General features: G+C 35.3%; 1 protein-coding gene across 1 annotated transcript in view; it reads left to right on the forward strand.

Moving 5' to 3' along the window:
* The window catches only part of macrod2 (mono-ADP ribosylhydrolase 2), a 578,860-nt gene that overhangs the window by 372,288 nt on the left and 181,920 nt on the right, over nucleotides 1-24,652 (forward strand). Inside the window, exon 6 of the mRNA XM_038306738.1 lies at nucleotides 24,131-24,252. Coding sequence (XP_038162666.1) covers nucleotides 24,131-24,252 — 122 coding nt within the window. The remainder of the gene's footprint in view (nucleotides 1-24,130; nucleotides 24,253-24,652) is intronic.

The raw sequence follows: 24,652 nt of genomic DNA on the forward strand, positions 1-24,652 counted from the left end.
AAATATATAGAATGCATGAATTTGCATGCACATGTATGTAGCATCATATTGATCTGTGCAGCTCTGTGTGTACAGCTTTGAATAAGTAGTTGTTAGATGTTGGTTATTTTTATCATTTACTTGTAATTTATACACAATCAAATATTTGGTAAATGCTTCTTTTGCAGCTGTTTTTAATATTGCCAATAATGGCTGCCTTGATCCCATCTGTTACTCTGGTATATTTACCATGTAGTTTTAATGTTTTATTCGTAAGCTTGGACCTGATACACCAGTATTGAGCTATAAAAAGGTTTTTAAAGATTTTTTGTCACACTCTTCCTGCAGTTAAATGTGCACTCAGAGTAATGCAGCACTCTTAGATTGAGCTCAGTGTCTGGTCTGTGTCTGCATTTTGTCTTCTGCTGAACAAGAGATGAGGAGCTACTTTCCAGAGATAGGTACTTCTGCAGTAAAAGGTTGGAAGACTCCTGCCTCTAAAGTAGTTGGGCGGTCCTTGTACAACATGGTGGGGCACTAGTTGGACAAAAAAAAAAGTTGGAGGGTTTAAAAAAAAAAGTTATTATGCTATGATAAACATATTTTTTATTTTTTTACTCAATATCAGAGCAAGTTGTTTTTATTTCACTTACATCACTAGTGAAGCTGCTTAAGGCAGAACTTTTAGAAATTGCATTATTGTGGGCTAATGATAATTCAGAGGTATTGATAGTGCATTTTTAACATTGATGAGATAAATATATATATTTTTTTACTTTTTTATGTGAAATGTGACTAGCTGTGTGAAAACTGTGGGGAAAATATGCAGCTTGGCTTGAAAGAGTATAATTTACGTCAAAGGGCAGGCAGATATTTCCTTAACAACTGCTTTGGGACATGCATCCAAAATCCCCAGAACAATTTCAACTGTCTGTTTACTTTAGTGTAAAGTGAAGTTATAAATGTAATCTTACATCTTACCTTTTGCATCTTCTTTACGGAACCTCTCTGAGTTATATATTTGTCAGCCGAGGGGCTCTGGAGTGTAAACTCATCTATTTCTATCATTTATCGTGGAGTGTAGAGGCATACTGACAGCAACCTTGAGTTTCTGTCTGTCGTTAGATTCTTTCTCCTCAGTCAGCTGTGAAGAACCTTTTTCAGTTCTGCCTGAACAGTCGCATCGCTGTATAAAATGGTTTTAACTTGCTTCTCAGCCTTTCATTTTATATCCACAACTGATTTGCTTTGAAAATGCAGTATCTGGCCCGATCTGTCTCAGAGTTTGGGTGCTTTAGTGTGGATTAAAGAGAATTTGTTTCTCCCAGGCATGGTCTGACAGCCAAATTTTACCTTGATAGAAAAGAGGTCATTAATGAAATATGAAATCTCCAAGATAACACATTTTTGAGTACTCTAATTAATTTCTGGAGAGAAAAATTATGGATGACACGAGACAAAATAAATCCTTTTATGCATATATTATAGGTTCTTATATATGACCAGAGAAGGATTTGTGATTTTATGTATATCCGCCCTTATTTTATTATTTTACTTTATTTTAATTTCTTGCTACTTTGGTTTCAAACTGAAGTCAGAAGGAAAGGCGTACTTCAATGGGCACTAGTTTAGTATAGGCAAATGCTAGATCTGGCAGAAAATGAAACCTGCTTGTGTGCTTCAATGATGGTTAAATGATTTTTAAAGAGGAGTTAGACTGAGTGATCAGCTCACCTTATGAAACTTGGAATAATGGATAAAAATCACTCTTGATTAAATGTATAGTGTATTTATATCTAAGGAGTCGCAGTAATTTTTGAGCCAAATAGGATATTTATTTAGCAGGCGTTAAACAGTTCACTCTTTCGATTACTACCATTGAAGGTACATAGTCACGTTATATGCCAGTAAGTCATGCTGGTTGCACACAAAGTTTTTCTGAAAGATAACCAATATACTGCTGACATGTTACTTGTTATTTTGGTGTTTTTACTCTTTGTTTTACTAGATTTCTTAGTAAATGAAGCCCTTTGTGTATACATACAATAACAACCGAGGCATTATAGTGTGTATGGGTGCAGGGTGTCAGGTTTGGTGGAGATTTGTTGAGGACCCAGGTGCAGAGACGGTGAGGCAGGGATGATTTCTTGCTGATTTAATGAACCGAAGCAAAATAATCCAGAAAAAACAGGTAAGGGACTCAGGAATCAAAAACTCAGAGACGGTCAGGGAAACTTACATAAGGAGTAAAGAAATGAAGAGAATCCAGTAAGGAGGAACTACACAGGAGGTGTATATATCGGAGACAGAACAAAGAATTGGCTAATAAGCTGATAGAAAGCAGGTGTGGATAGAAGCAACTCCCAGCGAAGTGCGAGCACAATGAAGATAAGCCCAAGATCCAAGGGGGGGTTTGTTTCACACAAACATTTTTTGGAAAAATGATGGGTAGAAATGGCTTAAGAGAAGTCTTTTTGCCGAGAAAATACCAAAGGAATATATTAGATTAGAAAATATATGTTATTAAAAGTAAAAAGTATACCTAATTAATTAGAAAGCTATATATAGGAAGAAAAACATGCTTTAAATATAATTGGGTGGTCAAATAAGAAATAAATAAAAGGGTTAGGATACATGATACAGCAATACATTTACTTGAAAGAAATATGTAAAGAGAAATAAAACATTCCAGAATATTCATTGTTTAAACAAAGAATGACAATGACGGTGCAGAGGTAAAATAAAACAGAACTATGTATTTATATCTAAATAATTAGTCTTTTTTTTTTAAATATCACTATTTTTTTTATCAGTTTGTTACATTTAATTGCTTACTTGTTTCAATTTCCAGCTATTATTTTTTACTTATGGCAGGATTGGTCCTCCATACTCAGACCTTGTTTTGGTAATCTACAATAAACATCTATGTTAAATGTTAACAGCTGTACCAGAAACAGCTGCCATATACTAAATGAGGTAGTTTTGAATATTCGAAAAATTGCAGCAAATGGGAAAAAAAAATTTTTTTTGGCCTAATTAATGTTAAATCAAGGTAACTCGTATTATTTTAGTCTTTCAAGTCCTCTATTTTGTTGGGAGATGAGTTTGCTAATCATGGCCGAGTCCAAGTGAAGGTGACCCAATACACTATCCTTTAGGTCATTTCAAATAAAGCCATATTTAATAACCTCATTGCCTCAGTTTTAATTAAGAGACATTCTTTTCTACAAAAAAATACTTTTATTGATTTGTTTGTATTTAAGGTATCCCTCCTTTAGTTGTAATTTTTTTTCTATGTTTTACTGTTAATTATTTTTTTCCCTGGGCTTGTTCCCATTTTTGGAACCAAGCCAAGCCCTGTTTGTTTTGTTGTTTTTAGACATTTTTCTTTTTTATTTACCTCTTTAGATTAAGTTTCCTTTTCTTCACCTGGTAGGAAATAAATGTGCTTAGATACCAAATATAGCAAAGGTTTATGTCTGGAACATGCAAGGTCATACATAGTGTTGGTTGACTTCCCACCTGCTTTACTGCAGCCTTGTTGCTGTGTGTATTTATCAAAGATGCATCCATTTCTGCACCAAAGGCTAGGCCATGCTGTGCATATGCTCACTTTGTTACCCCCTGACAGAAATGCCTCACCAGGGAGAAGCTTTTATTAAAGCGCATACTGTATAAACACTTTCCTTTTAGTAGCAAGGGAAGAAAGCTGAAATGCATATATTTATGAGCTCTTTCTAGGCCCAACACTAAACTTAGACTTTCATTTTGTCAATCTTTTAAACAACGTACACTAACGATGATTATCAGAGGACTCCTAAATAGATATATAATTTTGTCATTATGATATGCAAGATAACGCACTAAAATTACCACTCTGATGTTATGAAAAATAAAAATGATTCTGAGTTGGAAGACTTGATGCAAAAAGGAAATAAGTATCCTCATCTTTCATTTCACATGAAACAAAGAATTCCTGAACTTTTCAACACATTTTCTAGAGGATAAATTTAGGTAAACAGAAGATAACAGACTGGAGCTTTAAATGTTAACATCTCTGGATTAATGTTCCTAATGAATGACATGATGCACTTTAGGGTTAGCTTTGATGGCACAGGTAGTTTGACAGTGTTTCTATGTATTTAACAGAGGGGGTCTAGTAAGAAACAGACCCACCACGATGATGGACCTGTACCTGTTCCTATTCCCAGCCTCAGCTCCTATAATTGCTTAGCAGTGATGTCTTCTGTACAATTGCATCATGCTCTTTTGGCATGACCACAAACTTTCTTTATATGTGGCCTTTATACAATGGTAGTCTGAGTCCTTGCAAGTTTGTGACAGAACTAAATAATGGGGTATAAAAAGGTGCAGTATAGACAAATCCCAGTCCGAGTGTCTAGATCGATACCATCCCTGTTAGTAACAGTCCAACCCTATGCTCCTTTTTGTAGACAAATGTATATACATGTTTAAAATAACAAGATCATAATAATAGCATGGTAGAACCAAAGTTCATTTCCCTATCATATGCACCACACTGTTATCATTATCCTGCATACAATTAGGAATTTTACATTTTCAACCCCTAACCATCACACAAGGGTGGCCTTAAAGTTATCACTTTGTAGCTAAAACTTCATAACCCAAGAATGAGACTGTAGTATAAATAGTTAAATCTGTAACATAAGATTCATAAAATTTGCGACTACATTTGAAAATCTTTAAAATACAAAAAATAAAACACTGCTCTAAACTTAAGTGTAACTTAACCCATGTAAGTACATGAACCTGAGACATAATAAAATACATAAAATAAAATGCCACCAAAGTGGTGTGTGCCAAAAGACCATGAGGAGCAGAGCTGAGAGTGGGGATGAGTGGTGGGGGTTAAAAAGGGGCATGGTCAGGATGAGAAGATTTTTCAACCCATTGATTCAAGAAGTTAAAGAAGATTTTGTGAAGCCCAGTTGGCCAGAGCCTTATCAGTTTTAGCTGCTTGCTTCAAGGCTCTGACTAGGCTGTGCCAAAAGCTGGTGGTGAACAAGCACATAGGTCAGAGTGACTCATTAAACAGTGTGTCTGGGTTAACTCTATTCGTACCCAAATGTGGGGCTATTGTACCACTTAAAATGTTTAAAAGTTTAGAGCTGCACTAAGATGAAAAACATTGCATAACTAAAAACTATCACATAAAAATGTGCAAAAAGGCTAAATAACAAAAAAAAGTAGCCCATAGATCCTCCAAAAAGGACTGATTACATTTCAGGGGAATGTATAAAAGAATTGTGTGTCTAAACCTAGGCTCAAACACAAAGGTTGCCCTCAACTTATCAATTTGTAGCTAAAACTTTTTTTATTTTATTTTATTTTATTTTTATACCTGCCACCACTAACTGTACATACTTTAAATCCTCATTGTATATGTCACCTTAAATCTCTTTTTCTTTATTTTTTTCCCCATCCACTATATATCTGGATGCACTGGATATCCTCCATGAACCTCGTCCTCCTTTGTGCACCTTCTGCTTCTTATAATGAGCCAAAGTCACAAGTAAATTTCTTTCCTATGCGATCAATAAAGTTTTATCTTGTCTCATTGAAACCACTGACAAAGTCAGTATTTCCAGATTTTATGCCTGATATCTAATCTTAACATATTAGTTTTCTTGTTTTTTGTACAAATTTAAGATAATGAATATTCATCAATCCATTTTCTTTCACGCTTATCCCAAGCGGGGTCACAAGGGGTGCTGATGCCTATCTCTAGCTGTCTACGGGCGAGAGGCGGGGTACACCCTGGACAGGTCGCCAGTCCATTAATGAATATTAATTGTTATTATTATTATTATTATCACTTAATTTCTGCCCTCCATTCAGCCTTTAGGTGTTTTCATGAATAGAAAAAATTATTTAAGTTCTAAATTGCTTAAGAAAAATGTTCTAAAGAGAAATGTTGTGTCATTTTGTATCGACAATGGTCAAGAAATGGATTCTCCTTCAACTCATTTTGAATTTGAGTCTCATTTAATTAACATCTGCATTGACTGGGCACAGAAACATTTTCAGCAGGCTCAAAATACATACATTTAAACATTTCAGGTATGACTAAAAGAAACTGATACTGACTGCTTAATAGTTTTACAACCTTCCTTTCATCCCAGTGAGAAATAATCTAAAAAAGGTTTTCATATGTCGTAACTCAATGTGTTTTTAATGGCACAAAGTCACTTCATTGTTCACACACTTCAATGGAAGGTGCTACCTGGCTTAGCCGCAGTAGGCTACTTCCTTGTCTCCCCCCCCCTGTGCCCATGTGCAGTATTGTACCTTCTTTGTTATCTTAAATATAAACGAAGGGGTTGAATTACTAATAAACTGAGCAAAAACAAAGCATAAAGCACAAAAATGACAAATTATATACCAGCAGGACGTAGTTTTAATCCAGAATGTGTTGCTGATGTATAATAAAAAAGGATAGATAATGTAATTATGCCCCTTTAAAGATTTTTTTTTATTTCTTTATGAATTTATAAATATTTCTTTATTTTATTTCTTTATGAGCAATGGCATTCTTCCTCTATAATGCCAGTAGAACCAAATGTTATATAAGTAACATCTTAAGAGCAGCATCAATGTTTTAATGTCCAGAGAAAGTAGAATATGGAAAGATGTTAATGTTTTATTATATGAAGCTGTTATTTTCTAAAAAAAGAAGTCTTTAAAAACATTTCTTAAGGTATTACTGAATGCATACCACTGTCAAGTGAACCATTAATAAAAATGTCTGTAATGAAGAATTTGAAATTTGTATTTTATACTGATTTCAGATTGTAGATCTTTTGGACCTCAGTATATACTTTACTGTGTGTTAGCATCAGCAGTATTCTGACTTGTTTGATTTTGCCATACCATATGGCCATTTTTTTATGGGTAATGTATTCCCAGAAGATTATGTTTCTTGTAGCTTTCATTTGTGTTGCACTAGAAAACATTCAGTACAGTGTGTATGTATGTTCTGTATCCTTTGAAATATAACGTGGCAGGTGTACCACTGCTAGGTAGCTACTCCCTAGAGGAGTTTGGACTCGGTTCTGTTTCTTCCACATGGGGCCCTTGTACTGTCGCTGTGGGTGTTAGGATGGGAGGATAAGGAGGGTTGAGAATGAAGGGGAGCCAAAATATTACCTCTGTTTTTCCAAACCGAGCTCTGGCAGAAACTGTTTTGATAAGTGCCAGGAATAAAAATTCATGCCTCTTGAACTTTTTTCATTGTCGGATTAAAATCACCAACCTTTGTTTTGCATTCTATTTGTCAGACAAACAAAAACATATCTTATAATAGCGGAATGGAAGGGAAATGATGCATGGTTGTCAATTATACCAGTGAAAGCCTAAAGCTGTAGCATCACACTGATACCACTGAATAAAATGTTATTGAGTCATCTGCTTCCAGAAGCTGTCTAATTAGGAAATGTTACATCATTCAGTCTCAGTATAAATCCAGCTGCTCTGTAAGGGACTTAGATGGTTTTTAGACAACATTGTACATTTGTGAGAACTCAGTGAAAGCATCATGAAGACCAAGAACCGGCAGACAGTTTGTGGTTAAGTTTAGGAGAAGTTTAGTGTGTAAAACTAAACCTTAAAAAATTGGAAAAAGGTAGATAAGATACAATGGTGCAAAACTGCAAACTTACCATCTTCCTGGCTTGTAGCATAAATTAAGAAGCAAGTGAAGTGAATCAGTAATCAATGAAGCAGCCTTAGGCTCATGGTAACTGGGGGAGCAGCTAGGATCCACAGCTCCTGTGGGGTCATTTGCTGAGCCCATTAACGATGGAATCCATTGCTTCTGTAACCCCCAAATTAGGAATTTTTCAAAAAATTAGAAAGAAGAACCCCATGAAAAGAGACATTTGACACCAGCCATTTAGGGGAGATAATAAACAGAGGTCTGCAGAGAAGCAGGTCTGAAAAGAAAATATCAATAATTAACTTTTTGGTCCAAATGGAAAAAAAATAAACAAAAAATCTGTCAAGGAACACAACATATCAATGATAAAACATAGTGACAAATTTATACTATAGGGATCTGTCGTGATCCTGGCCTTTGTGGACTTTTTGGTTCTGTTTAAGTTTCTTTTTGAGTTTTAAGTTCCGCTTTGATTTATGCCATTCTGTGTTTTCTTGGTCATTGGTTTCTTTTCCATTTTGTGTCATTCTATTCTCTACTGCCCCCTTGTGACAGTCTCCTTTCCTCTAGCTCCATTCTAGTTACTTCTATCCACACCTTCACCCTACCAACTGATTAGCCCATTCTTTATTCTGTCTTCCATTTATATACACCTCCTGTGCAGTTCCTCATTGCGGCATCCTCCTTATTCTTTAGTTTTATTCCTTCCTACCGTCTCCTAGGTTTTATGGTTCTTTAGTTGTCTTGTCGATTGGTTCTTCATTAGTTTTTGCAAGTACTAATTTCTGTCTCTTCTGTTCTGCTTTCATGTCCACTACAACATCCACCAATCCTGACAGGGATCCATATTTTAGGAATGTGGTGGAAAAATTTGGAAAGGTTACTATGTATTTTTATCAAGTCCCCTTTTCTCTAATAAGTTGGTAATAAGTTAATATGTATATGTAATCCTGTGCCAGTGTCCTTAAGGATTAATCATAGCTCAGAAAATTATGTGTATTCTGATCCCTTCCTTTACACATTTTAAGAGGTGTAACAAAGCACGGGTCAAGGAAATATGTGCTAAATGCTTCTTAAAAACTGAATAATTTCCCCCCTTCTCTGCAGTTATGCAAAGGTCTATGTGGAGCTTTCAGAAAAAAAAATACAGTATCATACAACAGCTTTGTAATGTTGTTTTTGCTGAAATGCAGTTTTTTTTTTCACGATTATCTTTACATCTTAGAGTAATAGAGAATGATGTGGCGCTTTAAATCTATGCACAATGATTCTCTCCGGAATAAACAGTGTTCACAGTGCACACCGAGATATTAATATTTACTCTGTATTCAATGCAGCAAAATACCCAGGACTCATAGTTCTGCTGCTTTAAAAATAGTTTTTATAAATTTCAAGGCTTTTGTTGTTTCATGTAAAGTAGCAGACTACATGCTGTGAAATTATATAAGTAAACCAAAAGCTTCCTATTAGTTTTTTTTTTTTTTGTTGTTGTTTTGTAGAAAATTGACATGTTTTTTTTTCTGTTGCTTTTGTGTCTACCTGTATATCATGCCTTTGTCCATCAAAAGGAGATAGCTGTCATCAGTCAAATTGTGTGCTGCGGTGATCTGGAAGAAATTATTCACATTATTCAGGTAACTGCTTCAGTGTTGAGGGAGATAGTTTATTGTGATTAGTCTTGTAATTAAACTGCCGACGTAATAAAAACATGAAAAATGAGTTGAACCCTGCGATGAAAGTGGGTTACTGGTTTGGCTGAGCTCTCATCAATAAGAAACAGAGAATGGTAAAGACAAAAAATATGGTCTAAACCGCATCATATCTATCTACTCTAACCTTGCTGTCAGATATTTATTTCCTTATTTTTATTATTGAATACAGGAAGCCATTTTGCAAAATGTTAATATTAAAAATGTGTTCATATTTTTTGCTTTTCCTGTTTTTGTGTTGATTCATATGATTGTAGTTTTATTCATAAAGATAAATCACAAGAACCTCTGAGAGCTTTTTTGTCTCCCATTCTCGTAGCGACAAGCCTCAGTCCAGCCTCAGGGGGAGCGCAGCTCTTTAAGCATGAGCAGTTGCAGCCCCCTGCAGTTTTTCTTATTGAAGCCTTGTGAATGTCAGAACGTTAGTAGCCACTTGACTTTTTTTCTAATATGTGGTAACAAGATTCTCAAAGGCCTCGTGGCATCACACCACTTTGAACTCCCCTGAAAAAAGTGTGAATTGAAGAAAAAAGGTTCTCCTCAGTGCTTTAGGGTCATACTTGGGTCTACATTTCCTAAGAGTTTGTCATTCATTGGGGAAAGCTGCAGGCCAGAAGCTCTGATTAAAGGAGAAGTTCGGTTTTTTACACTTTAAGCCCATTTTCTGTAGTGTCCAGGATGAAATCGAATGATCGACACCAAAAGTTTGACAATTGCTCCTGTCTCTGCTTTTTGGCTCATTTAGAATCAACCCCTGGCTGCTTTAGAATGGCTAGAATAGAGCATGTCCGATAATGTCCTTAAAACAACCTTAAACGTTCTTTTTTTTTAAATATGCTACTCACCGTGTCGTCAGCGCTGTTCAATGACGTTCCAAAAAAAGTTTCGTGAAGAAAAAACGTTCCTGTAGTGTTTTATTTAGCATTTTGTAAATCCCATTGAGTTCTGTAGGAATAGTCAATATTCCGCTGCCACCGGAAACGGAAATGGAGCCTGTTTACACAGTTGTAGTCTTTTCGCTTCACTCTGTGTACTCCGACGTCGAGAATCAAGAATCCACCTTTCGTATTCCATTTTCAGAGTTTTTTAAAGTGTTTAACAGAGACGTTAGCACCTCGACGTCGGAGTACACAGAGTGAAGCGAAAAGACTACAACTGTGTAAACAGGCCCCATTTCCGTTTCCGGTGGCAGCGGAATATTGACGATTCCTACAGAACTCAATGGGATTTACAAAATGCTAAATAAAACACTACAGGAACGTTTTTTCTTTACGAAACTTTTTTTGGAACGTCATTGAACAGCGCTGACGACCCGGTGAGTAGCATATTTTAAAAAAAGAACGTTTAAGGTTGTTTTAAGGACATTATCAGACATGCTCTATGCTAGCCATTCTAAAGCAGCCAGGGGGGGATTCTAAATGAGCCAAAAAGCAGAGACAGGACCAATTGTCAAACTTTTGGTGTCGATCATTCGATTTCATCCTGGACACTACAGAAAATGGGCTTAAAGTGTAAAAAACCGAACTTCTCCTTTAAGGGTGCTCATGAAATTTACCCCATGTTTTAAAAACTGAAACTGATGCAGAAATTCCTGAAAAGTTGAAAGAAGAAAAAATATTGGATAATGAAAGTTGATTCTTTTTTTTAACTTTTAATCTATTTAAATATTGTCTTTACTTTTGTAGGAAACCTGTCAAATTTTTAAGCTGTTGTGAAAACACAACAGAGACCTGTTTCATTGGAAATGTGTTAATGTTTTATCCATTTTCACGTCTGTACTCCGGATTTATTCTCATTATAGCTTAATATTATGGTTTTCATTGTTTAAACATTTATAGTTCAACTGTAATTTTTATATTTTATACTGCAAAAATATTCAGAACAGTGTTAAAATATGAGCAACTGCTATCAAGGTAGTCATTATTTAAGATGCTGCTTAACAACTTACAGTATAATCTATCATTCAGTTAAAAAAGAGAAACCTAAAAGTTTTTTCATACAGCATGATCTTTTTATTAAGAAAATCCAATTTTACTAGGTTGAGGCACTAGAATACAGTAGCTCGGATCTGTTGTTTTTTTTTTTTTATTCACCCAAGCTTTCTATTAATGTGGAGGTTATGCCTAGTTCTTGTGCACTTTTTCCACCATTCCTGTTCCTTCCATTTAACTTTCTATTGTTTTTTTTTTTGTGTTTTTTTTTTTTTTTTATTCAGTTTATTAAGACTTTTTGGGGCTGGATCTCCTTGTGTGAGGGAATCCACTATGTTTCTGTTGGTCAACTGTCAAGTTAGATATGTTTTTCTTCAAGATTTTCTAGGCCATGAGATTATTATTATTATTTTTTTTTTTTAGTTTGTTTTGATTTTAACCATCTTTGGTGTTATCCATATTTTCAGGATCACACATTTGAAATATCATTAAATATCTGAAAAAAAGGTAAATGTATAAATGTTTGCTTAAATGATCGAAAGATTAACTTTCACTTTTATAATTGAATTACTGAAATTATCTAACGTTTGACTGACATTCTAACTTATTAGGGTGTAGCAATAGCCAACTATAGGTATATATTATTATTATTATTACTACTATTATTATTATGGCTTTTTCTATATCTAAATTATCATTTTTTGGAGTACAGAACTAGATGAAATATGGGCTATACTCTTTACAGTGTTTGCTGTTGTGTGACAGATTAGAACCAATCAGTTTATTTTTTTTCTGTTTTTTTTTTCTCTGTCATATTTGCCCTGTTTTTCTCTCCGAAAAATTGGTTCTATTTTTTTTTTATTTTTTTTTAACCAGTTTGTTTGTTATGGAAAACATATATTGATAATTATGCAATATCTACTGTATAGGGAGGTCTTTAGTATATTAAGAATAAAACTAACTGTCTGATCTTCTAATGGAAAAATACCAACTGGTGATTATAGAGTGAAGTAGTGCTGCAGAACTATTTGTACACATTTTGTAACCCTTACTTAACCAAACACAGACTTGAATGTGCCTTTGTAATTACTATCATTAGGGTAATTTGGAGAGTGTGTGGCACATGTTGAAGCAATGAAAGCATGTTTAATGTGTATCCGTGCTTTTCTCCATCAGATCCACATTGGGCACACATGGCCTAATTGAAATGATGGGTTATAACATCTGTGAAGGCCACATCACTTTTGGCCATCCTTGCAGCTGCGCCACCACAACTGTGCATACATTTTTGCGTACTTGTAAATCTTTCTGACATTTAAAGATTCATGAAGGCCCGCTCACCAGCTCAAGGACCTGCTTGCACAGATCCTTGTAGAATTATGATGTACAGTCCAGGCTGTTCAGTCCCTTCATCAGAAGGAAATGTCTGATGCAGCTGAAGCTGGGTAATAAAGCATCAGTTTGTTGTTTAGTAGCAAAGATGAAAGGCTGGTTTGATTTTACATTTGTGCATTTAATGAGAAACAGATGGTGATTGAAAAGCAGGTAACTCCACAAAACAGAGCATCCTGTTACCACATTTAATTTAGTTTTTTCAGTTTTCCTAATCTCTTGAGAATTTATTTTATTGAAGTACAGGTGGCCTCACAAAATTTAGATTTAACAGACTGACCATCTTCTGAATATTTTTGAGGGCTTATTTGTTTTTGGTTTTAATTGTAACATAGACGCAGCTATTGTTTTAACAGGGCAGTTGCCCATTGCATTCCAGGTCTTAGCTTTGACTTCAAACTGAGGATAACCATGTAATCCCCTCAGATACACCACATACTGTTTCAGAGTTGTCCTTTTTCTGATTTAATAGCACAGCTATTGTGGTCTTTGACCTCCATTGCTAGGTTTTTCCTGCAGAAAAATACGATGTCTGCCACAACAATTCCTTGGGGCCCTTTGGGGTCACAACCACCACTTGCTAAGTGCACCCGTGGTAGAAATCACAGCTCAAATTGTGATCTCAAGAAAGTGTTAGGCTATAATAGTATTTGTTGTGCTTTAAAGACATTGAAAAATAAATTGAATTTGAGTTCCTTTTAAAATTAATTCCCAGACTTTTTTTGTTGGGTACATCACGTAAGTACCAAATTTGAGACCTTTTGTTTTGTTGGTGTAAATTGTGTAAATGATTGGGGATATAGATTCAACACGATTTTCAACATAGCATAGTTTCTGCATGTATGTCAGCTGCACATCTACAATACTTATCTCCTGTTTCTATCCCTTCCCACACATTGCTCTGTTAGATGGAGGTCTGGTGCCTCTAGAGGTCTGTTGGGTACAGCTAACTCATTGCAATATTCTAGAAACCAGATATTGAGAATTTGAGCTTTATGAGATTATGCATTTTTTAGCTGGAAAACATCATTAGAAGATTGATTTGCTGTAGCCATGAAGGGATGGGCATGTTCTGCAACAATGCTGAATTAGCCTGTAAGACCGGTTATATTCACACTTTTTATATTTGGAAGAGGACCAAACCCTCGTTTTTGGGGGTTCAGAGTACAAACTAACCTCTATCTGCCCCAGCTACAGAAAGTATACTTCTCTTTGGACCTAACAAGCCATCATAGTTACATAACAACATATTATGGAACCCATTCTTAACGTAAAACAGAGATGCTGCATTAAAAACTTCCCTAGTAGTTTTCCTTTATTTCTGTCTGAGTCTTTTTGTTATATTCTGCTTACAAAAAAATGCACTTTAAATGGGAATCACACCTCATGAGGAAAATAAACCCCCCTAACAAGCATACCCAAAGAAAATTTGGTGTGCCTGCAACTGCAGTTGCTGCGATGTGGCCCAAAGATGGCCTGGAAAATGCATCCCACACCATTACAGCGCCATCGCTAGCAGATTGTCATAATATTAAAACATCATATTTCATCACCAACCACAAGACTCATGTAACATTGAAGCAGAAAATGAGCCTGATCTGATTAGTCAAAGTGTCAGCTGCTCCTTTCAGATAATGTCAGAACCTGGTGTGAACAGCATATAAGCCTGCATCCATCTTATCTTAGTAACTACAACTATAGTAAAGTGTTAATGCCACATTTTATCCATGTTTTTTTTCTCAACATGTCCTTTACTTTCTTCATTGTCCCTAACTTTCAGTTGGAGATCGCACCATGTAGCACATCTCAGATCATCACAAACTTGTTCTTTGAACATGGAAATGAGTTCACTATACTTAAATGGTCGAAGTTTATCGAGTCACTCTTTCCCAGTCCAGTAGACTAAGAAGGAGTGACTGAGAAGCATTGGAGGTGGTGGAATTATAAATGTACATAATCAAAATCAGGTGGAAAATCAATGGGATGCTGTTTTGTCAGTATTCACCAAAGTTTTAGGGATTTCATAAATTTCTTAATAAGGTATTTCTGAAATAAAAATAAAACATATTAGTGGTAATTAAGCACTTCAAATGTTAGGTATTAACTCTAAACTTTCTGAGACCACGGTTTAGCTGTGAATTCCCCCCACAGTAGAATTAGTAAGTCTGATCCTACATAATTAATAGGCATGTTATTTTCTGCAGCATCACCTTGGCAATGAAGGTCAAATACTACAGTTACCTTGTTATCAAATAAGTCAAAAGAGATTTGTCAAATATTTTGTAGTGTATCCGCTGGAGATACATGGCTGTACACATAGTCATTTACTAATAAATATGCAGTCATATATAAATCTTAGTTATTCAGAAGGTTTTACGGGTTACTTAAAAGCTTTTTTGACCCTACAGTATCAGCCTGAGATGCTTGAGGTACAAACAAATGTCTCTGTCCCTGACCGAGGATGAATGATGCTGAACATCTCTCAGTCTACTTCTCAGTGAACATTAATCATCATATTCAAAAGTCGTTTTAATTTTTTTTTTATTCCTTTCCATCTGACACTTTTTAATGACAGATCTTATCCTGCTTCTTATGCCCATACTGATTTAACTCTTTACTTTTCAGTGCCTATCAAAGGCAAGCCTATGATGTTCAGAGCTGATTGGGTCAAAATTGTGAGCCTATTATCCAAGCCCTGGCTCTTAAAGCCCCCAATAATTATATAATCTCGGTTGTTATTCAATAGGTGTTCAGAATGGTGCAAACACTGTTCTGATATGGGTATCATAACTTTAAAAATTGGCTATAAACCTGTTGCAGCATTTTTAAACATCTAATTCCGTACAGAACAAAAACCCATTATATAAATCCCACACTTTCTTAATAATTGTTTACTTTATCTATGCTGTATTGGTATGCATACCATTACCTGAATATGCTGCTAAATGTGTAATGCAATTCCTACTTGATTTTGTTTTGTTGAATTTTGTATTACTTAAAATGTTTGTATTATTGGAAGCATTTGGTAAATTTTTTTGAAAGAGTGGTAAAAGATCACACAGCAAGCTGTTGGGAGCGGTGTCACCTGGCAGCTCATTGATGCTCTGGGAAATGTCGCCGTAAGCCCAGAGCAGCGGAAGCAGCCGGTAGTGCTGCTCCGTGACTTTCTGCCTTTGTCTTTGCTCGCCTTCCCATTGTCCCTGCAGACACTTCCCAGACCGTTCTTACAGCATGTGTACAGCAAAACAATCACTGCAACTCTGGTGTCCTTCAGCTGGTGGTCATCCTGTACACACAACACACACACACACACACACACCCATTTCACATTTTTCCAGTTCAGTAAAAGCAGTAAAACTAAAACCTGCAGGCTGAGAGATGGCTTTCAATTTAGGTGGTCTTATCTTCCCATGGATGTGATCAATATATATATATATATATATATATATATATATATATATATATATATATATATATATATATATATATATATATATATATATATATATATATATTGATGTGTGTATCATATGTATATTCTCATATATATGCAAAAAATTATAGTCATGCAACTTCAAGCCAGATCTAAAACAGGTCAGTGAAATCTATTTTTGTTCTCTTTCAGTGTACAAAATAATCATTGGTCACTAAGGAAAAAGCATTCCTGTCATATTGCATGAGTGTGTGATGGTCTTTCGTCATCCTTTGTACCTGCTCCCCCCTTTGCTCTTTACACCTCAGCCCATTTTAATGTGAAAGCACATCAGTAACACTCGCAGTGGAAAAGCTCTTTGAAAGCAAAAAGTATGAATAATCACGAAGAAGGCCTCCATATTTAAAAAGGGAATATTAATGCACTAACAACTGTATCTGCTCTGTGTAAAGCATATAATTCCAGGTCTCTGACAGACAAGAAAAAGCCCCAGTGTTTTATACAGGGTGCTTCAGTAAGCATTAGGGGATTACTCGGCACTCTCCGTCACCATGACAACACCGGGTCTTTGTCCGAGTGGGTGTACACACTTCATTTGGTAATCTTCAGCAACCAACATGACGACAGCTGTGTTCATGCTGAGAGGGTCTACATAAGCAATCACTTGAAAACATACATTCTTATTTAAATGTGATTTCTCTTCTGGGCATTGATGGTACTGGACTTTTTTTTTTTTAAGTTGATTTGAAATATTTGGTCTCAAAACATTTTCTTCAGTCTCCAATAACATTTTTTCCACTTTCAGATTGCTTTTTTCTTGAATTTAATAAAAACAAGCAGATGAGCTCTTAGACAGTTTTCGTGTCAAAGGGATGAAAAAAAACACATACAGTTAATCTTAGTAAAAGCTAAGCCCACAGCTATGTCCAGGAGAGAAACAGGACTAAGCGCTAAAAAACTGGTCCAACTCTTATCATCTGTGATCTAAGGTGATGAGCATATCAGCAGCCCAGCTGAGATTTCTCTCCAGGATAATGTCATAGCCAAACAGGAGCAGAACAGATTAGGCTACAGTATTATTAGGAGAAAAGCAGAATGAACATAAAGTTAGGGGCTAACTAACAAATACTACAGAATGGAGCAACAGAAATAGAATGAAGCAGAATGATACAAAGTGATCCCTATGTCCTCCACCAGCTCAAGCCTATAGTAGCATAACTATAGAGATACAGTAGGTCAGGATAACCTAAGCCTTTCACATTCCATCTATGCCGCCTGTGCTGTGCGGAGATGCAGGGGAAACCGCGTATCTGATTGGGAAACACAGCTCGACGTAACACCGGCACATTTCAGTTGTTTTGATTTTATGGCGCCACCTGCTGTCGGTTAGTCAGAAGGACAATTCTCCATGTTGTATCACGTGACTTTTGGCAGAAACTTACAGCGAAGTGTGAAGAATTGTCTCGTACGCGAGGAGAGGCTGTTTTGTATGTGAGCAGAGATCATTTTGTACTCGGGGACAATTTACAAATTATATTTTCAGTGCAATGTTAGAGTCCGGTTTATAAAACTAATTTTTGTGTGTTTGCAACATTTAAGGACAGTTTGAAAAAAAGTTTTATTTGTATGTGACATTCGAGGAGAGTTTGTAACACAATTTATATTTGTGAACAATAAGATTTATTTGAGTGCAACATGTTTATTTGTGAATAATAAGATTTGTGAAACATGCTTTATGCATTTGCAACATGCTTTATGTGTGTACGCAACATGCATTTTTGTACACAACATTTTGGCAGAAAAATCACTCCATATAAGCCACTCTAAAAAAAAAAAAAAAAGTTATGAAAGTCTTAGCCTAGTTTGCACAAAATAACTGGGTTCATTATACGTTTGTTACAACTGTCCTTTAACTGTTTGTCTTCATGCCTCTCCAGAGATATATGGTTGTATTTTGTAAACATATTTCTATATTAGAAGAAAGTAGTATCAAACATATTTTCTACAGTGCTAATAAGTCCCACATACAGTACATGTTATTTGTGGTTGTCAAACTGCTTTTACTGCTTCTTTTTATTTTATTTTTTTTTTAGAATGAATAAGGCCGCTATTGTTGTCTAACTCTTTAAAGTAAAAGTACTTGATTTACAGATAAGTATATCTCTTAAGATGAATTATTGTTCAGAATTACACCTGCAGAAATCAGGATAAGAAGACTAATTCTGATCATGTGTACCTTGTTTATTAACTACCCTCTAAATGCTGTTTGCTCTTTTTCCGTTTGTTTTGGTTTGATGTTTTTTTTTTTTTTTTTTTAGAAAGAACCTAAAAGAAATCAATATGAAGAGCAAAGTACAGAGTGTGTTGCCTTATTTATTGATCCCTTTTCTGTCAAGTTTGCTTTGAAGCATTGCACTATTGTAATTCTTTTCAGTCATAAAGTAGACAAACAGTTGCTGAAGAACATGAAGCGTCCTTTATATAATAGAAATCCCATTGTTCCAGACAGCAAAACACTTTTTGTTTTCCACAGCTTCAGCTTTCTCAAACCTCATTTTCTTTTTGAATTTGGGTTAATTTATCAGCCTCCCCCACCAAAAAAAAAGAAAAACAAAACAAACAAAAAAAAAACATAATATTTGGCTTACACCAGAAATTTACTTGCACTTACAAGGCGTCTGCAATTCCTACTCTACCTATTTCCGTAAGACCTGGAAATAATTAATAAAGGATGAAAATACAGTTTTCTTTTAAACCCTGATTATGAATTGTAAAAAGTTAATTGATCTGTAAATACTTTGCTGACAATGTCTAATGAGTCACAAGCTTTGTCCAAAACAGGATTATACAAAAGTATTTGTGCTTAAAAAATGTGCAAGCATCTCTTCTGGTTTGTTATGATGAAAAAAATGGTAACGCAGCCTCTTAAGTCAGAAGCAGCGGGTAAAAATAAAAGATTGATTAGAGTCTGAAGTGCTCATACCTTCCTTGAAATAGCACAGTGCTACACTTCTAAATGAAGTCTAGAGATTTTAAAAAGATTTTCCAGTTGCTAAAAAAAATGGCGCCTTTGAAGTGAGCGTGTCCCCTTGGTAGTTATTCCTCAGCCTCGGGAGAAGTGGAGGAATATCTTAGTAAGGCTTGTCTAAGATGTTCTCACATGCTCTGCAGTTGGTATATTAAAGGGTCATTTTGTGTCCAGTCCGTCCTGTTAAAGCAGAAAATCACCTTCCACTGGGGATGTCTCCATCACTTTGGAGACAGAAATTATATTTTTTCATTTCCATGTCCTAACCATTTAAGAACATGTTCATATGCATTTCATATTAATAATATCCTTTACATTAGGCTGCTCAATACCAGGAAACATTTAACAGGAACCAGAGCTCTTGACATTTAAAATCTGAGGGCTGGAAGAGTTTAACCTTCTGTCATTTCTTGTCCTGTAAGAATCTGCTTGAATTGTGTTGATTCCTTTCTACAACACCATATAGAATTGATAATAAAAAAATGTTTTTGTTATTGTTGGAGCAAACTGTTAAATTAGATAGCAAAATAAACATTTTACAGGTCTTTACTTTTTAGTCCTTAATATGCTACTGAGAGGAATTAATTGTCTTGCACGACCTTAGAAAATATTTCAACTTTAGACATGGCATTAGCAAAACTCTGCAATATAGGACTCTGGTGGATCAAATTGAGCTTTCTGTCTGCTTTTCTTTTTCACCAATGCTCTTAAGGATTTGTTTACTTAAATCCTGTTTTTTTTCCAACGATGACTCAAGCTAAAGTGAAAAAAAAACACTATTACTAACCTTTCTATGCTGTCCTATGCATTTTAGTCTATAGCATGTAAAATTCAGCCACCACATAAGCCAGACAACACTACATGAGTGCCACTGCTCCAAACTGAACAGAAGTTTCATCAAAATCTTGCAGCAATAGCCCAACAATAGCATTATTTTCTGTATTACTAGGCAGTGTTGTTTGCACTAGTTTACTCACCTCAGCCTACAGAATTCTGCCAAAATGAGTTGAAGGAAATACAAGCCTTTACCTACTTTCTGAATAATTCTGCAAATTATTATCTAAAACTCTTTGGTCACTGATATCATGAAATATTCTATCTATATATGCCGACAATGGAGTGGGCCTTGAACACTAGAGCTAGAAACCCAGATGTACTAAGCCTGTCAAGATCCCAAGTGTACGCCACGCAAAGAGGCCCCAGAAAAAATTCAGCATCTCACAGCGTAGTGTAAGATAATAGCAGAAAAAGAATACATGGAATGTCATAACCCAGTGGCTGGTATAGTGTACAAAAACATCTTTCCTACTGGGATCTACTTTCCAAGGTGGTAGAGAACATCAGATACAGACAGACAAAAGTGGCCAACTACTGGACATTGTGATCATTGATAAGAAGCAAAAAAACACCATAGTGATCAATGAGGCCATCCTAAATAATGGACACATCAGGGAAAAAAAAGACAAATGAAACAGGAGAAATATCAAGGCCTCAGGGAATAACCAGAGAGAGCTTGGAAGGTGAAGGCAACGGTGCCTGTGCTCATCGTAGCATTCGAGGCAGTGACTATCACACTTGAGAAGTGGTTCCAACATATAGCTGGAGAAATGTCATAGTGCTTGAAAACCCAACCTGCATAAAATGAAAACCCAACATTCATAATTCCAAGTTGATGGGGTTTGATGTTCCGCGATATCAGCTCAATTATCTGCCATTTATAACTGTGCAATATTTTTTTTTCCGTAAGCCAACATGGGGCATGTTTTTTAAATGTTCCTTTTTCTCACCAGATCCCTGGCATGCATGTTTTTGGACAGTGACTAATTTAAAAATACCAATCAATACATGATAACCCAGTTGTATCATGATACAGTTTTACAAATCAGAACAGTGCGGTAAAAGCTATTTGATTAAAGTGCAGTTAGAAAGAACCTGACCTTATACAGTAGATTATTTATTTATTTTCATGAACGTAGATGAGACAGTCGTCAGTCATTAGTGATGTCACTGAAACTTAAACCAACAATTGCGAGCAGTTACTTTTTAGAGTACTAGGATGGCTAGTTTAATCTTTTCTTAATGTTAATAAATGTAAAAATAAAAACCTTTTTTTTTTATTTAACTGTCTTATAATGATATGAAATCAAAATCTAATGTTTCATCTAAAAACTGAATGAAGAGAAAAAAGCAAAAAAAGAAAAGAAGAAAGATAAAATAGAAGGGTGCAAATCATTTAGCATAACTGTAAAAAGCCATAATGGTATGTTTTACTAGACAGAGTATTCTTTATAAAATGTATTTTTTTTAATAAAGCTCTATGAACATATACAGTCTTCTTATATGGTTTTATGTTATGATCAGTATCTGTAGCTTTCTTTGTGTCTGTATGTAGCTATGTACCATTGTCATGATTTAGAGTTAATTTGATTGTGTTCTTTCTGATTATATAGCATTGATGGTGCCAAATAACTTCTGTTCATATTACTGTTTTTATAATAAGAAAATTCAATACCCCTCCAGACACTTTTTAAAGTGGTTCTCATCACAGATGTGTACTAGGAAACTGTCATGGAAATGCACTTCCTTTTGGCCCTTTTAATAGATCCTAAAGAACCTTTGACAGTTTTATTGGTTTGGCCCTACAGAAATTGTCTTTTCTTTTGTTTTTCTCCCTTGTTACTAAGTTGTATAAATATTTATTTCATGTGAAAAGGCTTAAGAAAAACAACAATGAAGAGATTTCAACCTGGTGAGATGTTTAAATTTTCATGAATTCACCAGTCGTCTGGTTTTTTGGCACTTGTCCAATCTCTAATTGCCATATTGCCTTTTTCAGGGTAGAAGAACATGAAATATGCAGGAAAACAACCTACCACTTGTCCCATTATAACAATGTTGTCAGTTTTCCCCCTGCTATTGTGAGAAAAAAAGAAAGCCAAACTGGCAGCTCCATTCCCGTAACTACTCATCTTGGAATGCCTCGAGCCATTCTTGTGTTTTTACCTCTTGCAGAAACAAAATGTTACCCCATATGCAACTCAGTGGTCCCTACTATTTTTCTTCATTGGCCATAAAAAACAAACAAACAAACAAACAAACAAAAAACTGGATTCAATGTGTAGTTTATGTAGTAGAATTTTTTACATTCTCGATAGTTTTGGTGTTAAATCATTTTGTACAAAATAAACAAGCAAACAAGATATGATGATTTTAGGGTTAAACATCCTAACCTGAACCCAATTTTAATTGTGTTGCAATTCATATTTTAGTTGCAAAAACTTAAATCTTCATGTATTAAAATGAAAAGAATTGTGTATAAGAGCACATTTATGTGTTATACCTCATAAATTTATGTGTACCATTAAGTAATATAGGGTGCTACTTCTTTCTATCCATCTACTTTCCATCACGCTTATGCCTGCTGGGGTCACGAGGGCTGATGGTGCCTATCTCCAGCTGTTAACGGGCGAGAAACTGGGTAAACCCTGGACAGGTCGCCACTCTATCTCAAGGCAACACAGAGGCAAACAGGACAAACAACCATTCACACACATAATCACACCTAAGGAGAATTTAGATGAGTCAATTAACTTGACAGTCACATTTTTGGACAGTGGGAGGAAGCCGGAGTACCCGGAGAGAACACACACACATGCAGAGGGAGAACATGCAAAACTCCATGCAGAAAGATCCCGGGTCTGGAATCAAATGTGAAACCTTCTTGCTGCAAGGCAGCAGTGCTACCCACTGCGCCAATGTGCAGCTCTAGGATGCTACTTTACATTTTGAATTAAAATAAATTTTTATTGCATTTGAAAATATACAAAGAAATAAAATACAGATTTATGAAATAAAATACATTTTCTCTCAGGTATTTATCTCAAATTTTTGTACCTTTTGTACTTTTCCAGTTTTGCTCCTCATGTTCTGGATAATAGTAATTCAGTAGGGACCGTGTTACATTTGTACCTACTTGATATGTATTATTGTTTTCTAAAGATTGTCCACAAGAAGAAAATTTCAATATCTAACATAAACATTTTTATATACAGTACTGGTAGGAGTCATCCATTTAGGTTGATTGTCATTATCAGATATTCTTACACATCAAAACTGAAAATGTTAAATTGGAACTGATGTCATTTGTTTTCTAGACCGCTTGTTTGTTTACAGGAGAAAAACCCAAAGTGATTTTGATCAAAATGGCAACAAATGTATACAAAAAAGGGAGTAGAAAATGGGGATGCAAGTGAAACTCTTTTATATTGTATAAACCATGGTAATAAAACTTGCTGCTGTGTTTTATGCTTGATGCAGAATAACGTTCTTGTTGAGTTTGACCTGACCGTTCCAACACTTATTTTCCTGTCACCACTACTGTGATTTGATTAAAAAAAGCATTCCTCAGTCTGGTCAGGTTTGCATCACACCCACTGATTGACAGGTGATATCACTGTGGGATCAACGGTCGTCCCATTTACAGTTTATTACAAGTTATAGTTCACTTGAAAAAGATACGATGGGAAAGTGAACTTCGCCAAAAAAAAAAAAAAATTAAAAATCTGTGAATAGTCTGGACCAAACAAGCTGACCAAAGGAGTTTACTGTGTAAAAACACCCTGAGAAGGGTTTTGTTTTTTCTAAAGGGGAATAAACGAAAAAAAAAAAATTATTTTAATGACAAATATTTCCAAAGGAAAATTTTTCAGCATTTTTTATATAATTGAAAATTGACACCAAACCAATTCCAGTGCTTAACTAATGGAAAGTTAAACCATTTTTTATCTGTGTGTTTTAATAAAACCTGTCTAGGAACTGCTTTGGTGATAAAACTGTATTAGAAATGTGCTTTTTCACTTACACACCTGATGTTTCCTTCTCTTGGATAATGAAGGATCCAAAGCACTTTATGCTTCATGCGAACACATTGGTTAAACAAGATATTTGCTCTTCTTCCAACAGATGTGATCCACACTGTAGGCCCGGTGGCAAGAGGTCATGTTAGCCAAAAGGAGAGAGACGATCTTACCTCCTGCTATAAAAACTCCCTGGATTTGATGAAGGAGCATAACTTGAGTTCTGTGGTGAGTACAATGTTTCTGATTTTCACCGCATTAAGGGTATAAATCATTCCGAATTCCTTAGGGTTTGAAAGCAACAACAAGCAGTGTTTGAATTTGGAAAAGGTACAACAGCAAAAAGGATTTTGAGCATTTCCTTTTAGATACTGTTCTGAAAAAAGGCCTTATCTTCTTTGCTCAAACAAAAGGAACACATAACAAAGCAGAATGGTAACGTGTTGTCAATGAAGGTTTTTCATGTATAATAGTTTTTCATGGCATTTGGCACATATTCAAATAAATCCTAATCCTTTGTTCAGGCCCATCTATCTTTCAACTGTAATTAGCTGTTTGTTTTTCTCTTTGTTTAGGTAACTTTCAACACTATGCCAATAGATGTTTTTTTTTTTTTTGAAAAAGACAT

This window comes from Cyprinodon tularosa, unplaced genomic scaffold (assembly GCF_016077235.1).
Source record: "Cyprinodon tularosa strain WSP-4 unplaced genomic scaffold, ASM1607723v1 ctg116, whole genome shotgun sequence".
NCBI classification, from domain to species: domain Eukaryota; kingdom Metazoa; phylum Chordata; class Actinopteri; order Cyprinodontiformes; family Cyprinodontidae; genus Cyprinodon; species Cyprinodon tularosa.